Source organism: Crocodylus porosus, unplaced genomic scaffold (genome assembly GCF_001723895.1).
Source record: "Crocodylus porosus isolate Cpor-Errol unplaced genomic scaffold, CroPor_comp1, whole genome shotgun sequence".
Classification (NCBI taxonomy): domain Eukaryota; kingdom Metazoa; phylum Chordata; order Crocodylia; family Crocodylidae; genus Crocodylus; species Crocodylus porosus.
The window spans coordinates 3,277,568-3,286,513 of NW_017728937.1; the positions used below are offsets into that span (position 1 = coordinate 3,277,568).

Here is an 8,946-nt window from a genome sequence, read left to right on the forward strand (position 1 = left end):
GGAGCCTTTAATTTTAATCACAGATTCTGGCATTATTATTAGAAAATTTGTGATTTTATATCAGAGAAAACCAGGATCCCTGACTATTACTTAGTCACAGCATAACCCTAGCAGGTAACAATTTTAGATACTTATTCTCAGTAGAACTCAAAAGTGAGTCAGTGCAAAAGAACACAAAGGGAGTCAGCAACATGATTCCTATTTTAAACAACTGAAAACTGAGGCACTTTGGAGTAGAGTTAGTGTAAAATATAGAGTACATTTTATTTTTCATTAAACTGGTATGGAGATGCATAATCCAAAATATCTCTGAATTTTTATCAAGTCAAGTAATTAGTTTCAGAAGAGGAAATTTCAAGTACCTAAAATATACAGATCATCTGCATGGTACAGATGTTGCTGTGATTTCCATTTTGCCTTAGGGGTTTGTTCTCACATAGGGATATAGCAGCCTTCAGACATGTCACCAACTTGATATCAGGTTCTGTTATGTTCTAACACTCCTCAGCTAATTCCCCCAAGACAGATTATTTTGGATTGGGTGCCACAAGTTCAGCATCCCAAATTGGGCTCTAGGACTAGGAAGTTCAAGTCAGATGATAAAATTCGGAATACTTAGGACTCGTCATATAAAACCACCACAAGTGCACATAATTTAAAATTCAGGACAACAGACACACCAAGTCTTGTACACACATGAAGCATATGTAAGGTGGTGGTCAAATCCCAGGGGAAGACTTTCAACAATGTTAATAGGCCATGTTTCTTTCAGGTTGGGGGGAGGGGAAGGGAGGAGTCTTCCTCTATTTGCAAAAAGGATTTACTTCCAGCATACTGGCTCATTACCAGGGAATTTGGGTACCAGCACCAAATTATAACACTTTGTGGGCACTAAAGTTGGAGACTTGAATGACTGGACAGGATACTTTTAAATTATCATATTCAAGTTGCACGTGGCACCCCAGATAGCAGAAACCACCACTGCAATGTGGTCAACGGAGAGGTAGACACCATTCTAAGACTGAAGCTGATGCAGAATATGCAGCAGTTCACTTCCCAAGTGAGAGGCTTCTCATTGGGAATGCATGATAATATTTGCTCCCAAGATCAGTGCTGGCTGCCCACTGAGCTCTGAGTGGAGTTGAAAGTTTTGGCTATAATCTATGAAGACCTAGTTGGCTAATCTAAGCTACCACACTTCTTTGTGCCACAATGCCACAACAGGAGTTAAAAGGGATGCTCAAGTTAGATATGCCTCTTTAATTTTAACTGAATTAACATTACCAAAACATTCTCTGTGAGGGCAGTAAAATGCAGCTCATGGTCACCCTTCATCTGAAATAGCCCAAATTTGGTGACCGTCTGGGGACCCTGCAAAAGACATTTGCTTGACAGGGATGTCAGAATGTGCTTCCCATAGTGATGGGAGGGTGAAAAGGAGCTTCTGTGGGTGCTTGACTGCGAGTTCCTGTTGAATTGAAAAAAATCAATGCTGCTGGGATTTTACTATATCATTAATTACATGGTAGGTGCCTAGGGCCTTGAAAAGGCATCTCTAATTAATTTCAAATATAAATATATGCCTAGAAGAGAAAAAATTATGCTGCAGGGGAAGGCTATAACAACTGTCCTAGCATAGAATGATGATGCAAATATTCCAATTATTCTTTAATTTTAGAAAACTGAACCACCATTTCTAATTGTAGGATTGCGTACATGTTTACACAAGGAGTGCTAATGATACAGTTAGCAAGATGACAAGGTGTTTACTTAGTATTAGAGGACTAGTGAAAATTAGCATCTGCATAAAATGAGAAGTGTTTTAAAAGAAAACCCATACCCCAACCTGACAGATACCAAAAGAAACATACCTAAAGGAACCATCCAGATTTGCTCTATGAATGAAACTCAGCTTTGCATCAGCCCAGTACAGCTTCTGCTCCTCAAGATCTATCGTGAGTCCATTAGGCCAATAAATGTCTGAATCAACAATTATTTTACGCGTGCTGCTATCCATTCCTGCCCGTTCTATTCTGGGTGTTTCACCCCAGTCTGTCCAATACATATACCTAAGAAAAAAAGAAAAAGAAAAAATTAATCAATGTGTTAGGAAGCTAAAGTGATTATTGATTGATTTCAGAAACAGTTGCAGTCTCAGCTTTTTCTGAAACTTAAATACATTATTTTTAATATTACTGTAGAGAGGTTTAATCATATAAACAAATATCCCCAAATTATTTAAGAAGTACAGAAATTTAAGCCAAAGTTCCAGTGGCTTCAACAAGTTCCTGTAAAAAAGAGGGCATGTTTCAGAAGTTTTGCATTCCATATGAAATATTACCATTCACATCCATCTCAGAGGACAAGCTAGTTGTCAAAAGCATGAACAAGTGTGCACTTTGCTTACAACCTTAGCTAGTACAATGGCATGTGTTAACAGCATTTATGCATGCAAGTGATCAACTGAATGTTCAGGTAGTCATGACTGCATGATAACTGCTGTCCTTCTGACAGTCCAGAGGTCCCAAGAGAGAACAAGGGCTGACTTACCTGTGTTTTTTTAAATTAATAAAAAATGAATGTAGATTGTGGCAGGGCACCTTTGGGGTGCTCACCACGTGGTAGGGGCTGTAGTAGGCCAGGGCTGAGCCCAGCAGGGAAGGCAGCCAGGTGAAGCCCCCCATATCTCATTCTAAGGGAGGGAGGTGTGTAGGGCTCTCACAGGCTCCGATGGGAGCCTGCTTTGGATCAGCAGCTGGAGAAACCTTCCCCTGGTACCATTTAAAACAGGAAGATTCATAGATGTTAGGGTCGGAAGGAACTTCAATAGATTGAGTCCGACCCCCCTGCATAGGCAGGAAAGTGTGCTGAGCGTGCAGGGAAGTGTGCTGGGTGCTATCGCCACATAGATATAAAATGAAAGTTACCTCTGATTTTTCCGAGTTTGGTTTGTAACAACTCGTTCCTCCTTTATTTTTGTATGAAGACCAGAGATCCGAATTCTGCTCTGCCTAACTCAGGAGCTGATATGACTGTATTTACCTGAATCTAAGATGACTTCAAATGTAAGACAACCCTCCCCACCAATAATGACAGTCCATAATGGAAAATTATAACTTTGCTATCCTTTTACATGTACAGAATCTAATTAGTGGAAGGTAATCTTAAATTCATCCTGACCACGGCTCTAGTAGAGAAAGCAGTGGTAGAGGGTGGGAGGCCAGACCCTCACCCCTTGTCCCTTCATACCTGTACCTGTCCCTTGTGCCTGTGCCCTCTGCCACTTGCCCCCACCCATGCCTGCCCCACTGCTACATGCAAGGGGACAAGTGCCTGACCCTCCACCTCCTACAGACTGCCCCGTTCCACTTTTCATATGTGTGCCATGATACACGTCTGCATTGCCCTATGCTGGGATTAATGCCATCTCTGCTCAAGTATGTTAACATCCCCTATAGGGTGATTCTGATGTGTAGGTGGCTACAGCACCCCCACTGCCACTTTAAAATCTCTATCAAGCCATTTGCAAATGGACCTCACTCCACCTCTGAGGGCTTACAAGCACCAACTCACAGGGAAAAAAGTTCATGTTGACAATTAGATGGGTAAAGGGATAGCATGAAAAGGTACGTTTAAAGAGGGATCATACCAGAATACATTTAGTAGATGAACGTTAGAGAAGGCAGTGCAGGCATTAAGGAGAGTATGACAGATGACAGGAACTTAAGAATAAACGAGGTCAAAGGCACATACTTCCCTAAGCATGAGTTTGTGCTTAAGTACTCAGGTTATAACTGAATTCCTAAGTCAGACTTCCAGGGCCAGGGAAAGTCATTAGGGTCTAAAATGGGGTATCTTACAACTGAATAAAACAGGTCTCAGTTACAGTAGGTAAGTTTCCGCTTGATACAGGATAGAAATGTATATCTGAAACAGTTAACTGAAAGGAGTTGATGCATGGTAATAATCCCCCTCCTTTCAAACACACATGCACACACACTTTTAACTTGGTCTAATTTGTTCATCTCTCCATTCCCACCGGTGGGAGGGATGGAGGGAGGGAGAAAGCAGGGTAGAGAAAAAGGTTATATATTACTATGAAGCTGTCAAAATCTCTGGTAGACAAGACCTTAACCAGTTTCAACTCTCCATCAATAAAATGGAAATTAATACTCCCTCTCTTCCACATATGATCAGTCTTTTCTATTTGGATTGCAGGCTCCTGAGTGGAAGGACAATCCCTCAAGCACATATAACATACAGCACTATCACAAATCAATGTGGCATCAATTACAGAATAACAAGTTCAGAGAGGAAGTTTTTTCCTACCTTTGGTCAGCTGATACTTTGGCTTATGCCCTGAAACATGAGTTAGGATCCCCTCACACTTTTACCCATTGTTACCTGCGAGGACCATTATTCCATTATCTAGGACAGGCTTGTCCAACATGCGGCCCGCCAAGCCATTTTCTCTGGCCCGAGGTCCCTTGCTCGGGACAGGTGAGGAGTCCTGGCGCCTGCTCTGTGCTCCACGGCAGCGGTGGCAGCAGGGCCACCGTGAGGTGAGGTGAGCAGGGCTGGCCCACAGGCCCCAGCCAGCAGCGAGGGGAGGGAAGCTGCTTAACTCCACGGGGCCAGGCTCATCACATGAGCTGGGTCCCGCTGCTGCTGCCCCGAGGGCTGCCGCAGCCGTGCCTGACGGGACGAGCTGGGGACAGCACCTGCTACTTCTCTCTGGCTCTGCCCCTTGCCCCCGGCATCCAGCTTGCCTCCTGGGACCTGCTGGGCTTGGTGGGAACGGGGTGTGGCGCCTCGTGCAGGCAGTGGGCAGGACCGCCCTGGGAGGCCTCAGTAGGCGGGATCCTGGCGTGACTGGCATGACATGTCCTGGCTGACTGTCAGATCCTGTGCTCTGGGCTCACAGCGCTGAGGCTGCTGGGGCTGCATGCATGGGCGGCTGGGCACCATTGCGAGCAGGGCCATGCAGGTGAGGGGCTCCAGTGCAACGGCTGCCTCGCTCTGGCCCCCCTTGAGCAGTGCTGGCTCGTGGGGTTGTGCTGCTCAGGAGATGGGACTATGAAGTCATTTATTTCTCCCCCTCAGTCTCCAGGGCAGTGGCTGGCTGGATGCAGAATGGGTCCCTGCAGCATGCTTATAGGCTCGGTAGTGCTACACTGGTTAGCACTACAGATGAAAGGGACTTGGGGGTCATGGTTGACCACAAAATGAACATGAGCCTTCAGTGTGATGCTGCAGCTAGTAAAGCCAGCAAAACACTGGCTTGCATCCACAGATGCTTCTCAAGCAAATCCTGGGACATCATTCCCCCGTTGTACTCGGCCTTGGTGAGGCCGCAGCTGGAGTACTGTCTTCAGTTCTGGGCTCCGCAATTCAAAAAGGATGTGGAGAAGCTTGAGAGGGTGCAGAGGAGAGCCACGCACATGATCAGAGGTCAGGAAAACTTATTTTAGTCAAGTGTTTGGTATTATTTCATTCTTGCTTTTACATTGTTTTTATTTTGGATTTTAAACCACATTTCCAGACCCATTTCATTGTCACTTCCTGAAACTTCACTGATGTCAAAGGTCACATGACATCACTTCCTGATGTGATAACACTTCCTGTGAGGTCTTTGAATATGGCTCGCCAGCCCACTGGGTGATAAAAACTTCGTGATCCAGCCTCACATTCAAAAAGGTTGGACACCCCGATCTAGGAAGACCACTTTGTAACACACCCCTGGGAGAGAGATCAGGGGATCATACCATACGCCAATGTATTACACAGAAACACAAGAAAGAGGACTGAAGGAGGCCATCTAGGATAGCCAGGTGTCCAAGCTCATGCTGTTGCAGGCAACCACAGTTACTAAACTGACCATCTTCCATCTTAAAACTAGTTGGCTTTTTTGCCTTCATCACTCCTATTAGGAGACTGTTCCAGAACCCTGCTCCTCTGACAGTTAGAAAATGTCCTCTAATTTCAAACCTACATTTATTCATGACCAGTTTATAACCACCTGTTCTTGTGCCAACATCATGCTTAAGCTTAAATTCAGAGCACTTGCATCCCTCACTCACCCTTTATACTAAATTAAGCAAGCCACACTCCTATGGGTCTTCTCACATGATCCTATCTATATGGATGTAGCCCTGCTTTGCACCCAATTCAAATCTAAATTTACGTATCTCCTTTACATGGATGACTAGAACTGTCCATGGTATTCTAGATGATTTTTCACTGGTGCCTTGGGCCAGGGACAGACATTCAAAAAGCCGGAGCCTGAATTGATTAAATCTTTACTGGTTAATCTAACCTGCCTAGGCAGAATTGGTTTGTAACAGTACAGACATTCCCTCTGAACTGAGGAACTGCAGGTACATTCCTGCAGTTGCTAAGGCCGGGTGCCAGGAGGTGCTAGAGAGTGCCCTCGGCCGCAGGGAAGCTGTGCTGGGGGGGGATGGGTGTGGCCAGCCTGGGCTGAACTGGCCAGAGAGGGGTTTAATTTCCCACTCCCTGTCCCACCAGCAGGGACCCGAGTCCAGTCTGTTGGGCACTCCCCTTCGCTGCTGCAACAGCAGTCTGGTGTGGCCCCTGAGGTAGCGGGAGCAGTGAGGGGGGTTACTGGGGCAAGCTGTGGAAAAAGACCCCTCCTGTCCCCTCTACCAGATGCTAGAGGGAGGGGGAATTATCCCTGTCCCTGCTCCCACCTAAGGGGCCCTGCCAGCCTGCGTATGGCCATGCCCCTGCCCAGCCGCTGCAGCAGTGAAGGGGCAGGACCCTTGATGAGGGCAGCAGCCCCTGCCAGTCTCAGGGAACACAAGCCCCTTCCCAGTGGGGGGGGGGGGGCCCACTACAGGGTGGGCAGAGCTGTGGCGGACTGTGTGCAGCAGCTCCAGAGCTCGGAGGGGGCCAGAGCCCTGCAAGCTGCCACCGCTGAACCGTTCTTTGCCCCACAGAAGTTTTCCCCACCAGAAGGAGGCTCGCACTTGAGGAAACCATGACAGGGGATGCTGCTTTGTCACGGCTGCTCCCCTCTCACTGCTCCAGCCACGTAGACAACCTTTGCAGCCAATCAGCAGTGAGCAGTGGGGCCACCAGGGCTCCTAAGCCAACCAGAGGTGTGGAGGCAGGGTGCCCACTCTGCTCACAAAAATGGCTGCCCATCCTTGATTTGCAAGCAAAATCAGCCAGCAGCTGTCTTGAGTTCAATAGAGCCCTACCTACAGATCCAAGTGTAAATTAAATTACTGAAAAGCAAAAACCAATGGCAATATCCTGCATGTACAGTCACACTATTTAAACCTCACCATTGAAGGGAGAAAACAAAAGGAAGCAAAAATCCCCAATCCCTCCCTAAGAACCATCCTTGAGCAACAGCTCCTCCTCCCTGTCCCTAATGTCATGAGCTTGCAGCCTTCCCTGAAGAGCAACAAATTCAGAGGAAGTGGAACAATCAGCCCCAAAGCCAAGGGGCCCTGATAAAGTGCATTCTACCAGCAGCTGCCTTTTCTTTATATCAAAGAGGTAGCAGATTAAGTGTCTTTGACCACAATTTTGGTAGCATTCTATGAAATGATGTGTACTTCCACAGGAGGAACACCTAGCCCATGTATATAGCTTTATGTGGGGGGGGGGAGCCACCACCATTTACTCCACACAGAAAGCCATATGGCTGCAAAAAACAAAAACAAGTTTAAACTAGTCTAAACAGTAATTTGTAACTAGATTCAAATTCAGTCTTCAGCCATAAGTTTGCAACTTCAGTGGAGATCAACAGGAGTTGCATAAATCCACAATTCAAGTGGGAGATCAACACAGACATACTCAACAGCAAAACATGGCCCAAGGGTAATAGAAACCTGCAACGAATGTCTGGCAGTGTCTGTGGACATGTACCAAAATAAATTCAGCTCAGTCAACAGGCAGAACAATATTAATGTTCAGAGCATTTCTGTAAGGTACTGTCTTTGGTCTGTTGGACACTTGGTCCTTTGGGCACTTCATCCTTTGTGTTTATAAACTTGGTATATAAAACATGCCATGTAATACCAAGTTCCAATGTACAGTGCAGTTACTATTATTTTGTATATCTGCATTAAATATGAATATAAAATATTAAGCATTAGGAACAAAGGCTCAGAAAACATTTAGCAGGTACTTTTAAAAAAAGAAATCAATCACATATTTACACAGGCCTTATTAGCATAATACTGAAGCATTTGTGTAAATGGTACACTTATTCTTCCAACATCCCTAGGAAATAGGGAAGTGTAGCTGATAGCATTTTCCAAATGGGGACTGAAACACAGACACATTAGAGTGACTGATTAAAATTATAGGGGAAATCTGAGGAAGAGCTGGAAACTGAACCTAGGTCTCTAGAGTCCCAGGCTAATAATGCTCTAACCACCTGGAACCCAGTATAACATTTTGACTGTTCTTTTTATATTTTTTGGAAGAAATAATCCCATGAACTACTGCAGAAATGTCACACTAACCAGGCAACAAATTCTCAGCTTTTACAACTTCCCTACAAACACAGATTTAGGTTTACAGTGGGTTCATCTACACGTGCGCTTTATTCTGGAGCTAACCAATTAGCTCCACAGTAAAGGATCACCATTTATACATGCGCCAGTACCAGAGTGTAGTAAACTAATTAGCTCCACCATAAATAGGGAGCTACTGAATTCACAGCGAAAGTGGGGTGCACTGTGACTCCTTTAATCTTGCAGATTCCCCGCACCCTCTCCTTCCCCCTGCTGATTGGTGGAGGCATGCTACTTGCAGCTTGCTCCTGATCAGTAGGGAGGCAAAAACTGAGGTTTTAAATATGGTGCTCTGGTTTTATTTCATAGATTTCATAGACATCAGGGCTGGAAGGGACCTCGGGAGATCGAGTCCAGCCCCCTGCCCAAAGGGCAGGAAGTCAGCTGGGGTCAT

The 8,946-nt window shown here is 45.5% G+C and overlaps 1 protein-coding gene across 1 annotated transcript in view; it reads right to left on the bottom strand.

The window, feature by feature from the left end:
• Window positions 1-8,946, bottom strand: part of LOC109318113 (low-density lipoprotein receptor-related protein 5-like) — a 60,946-nt gene that overhangs the window by 22,981 nt on the left and 29,019 nt on the right. The window contains exon 3 of the mRNA XM_019547162.1: window positions 1,872-2,069. Within this exon, the coding sequence (XP_019402707.1) occupies window positions 1,872-2,069 (198 nt within the window). The remainder of the gene's footprint in view (window positions 1-1,871; window positions 2,070-8,946) is intronic.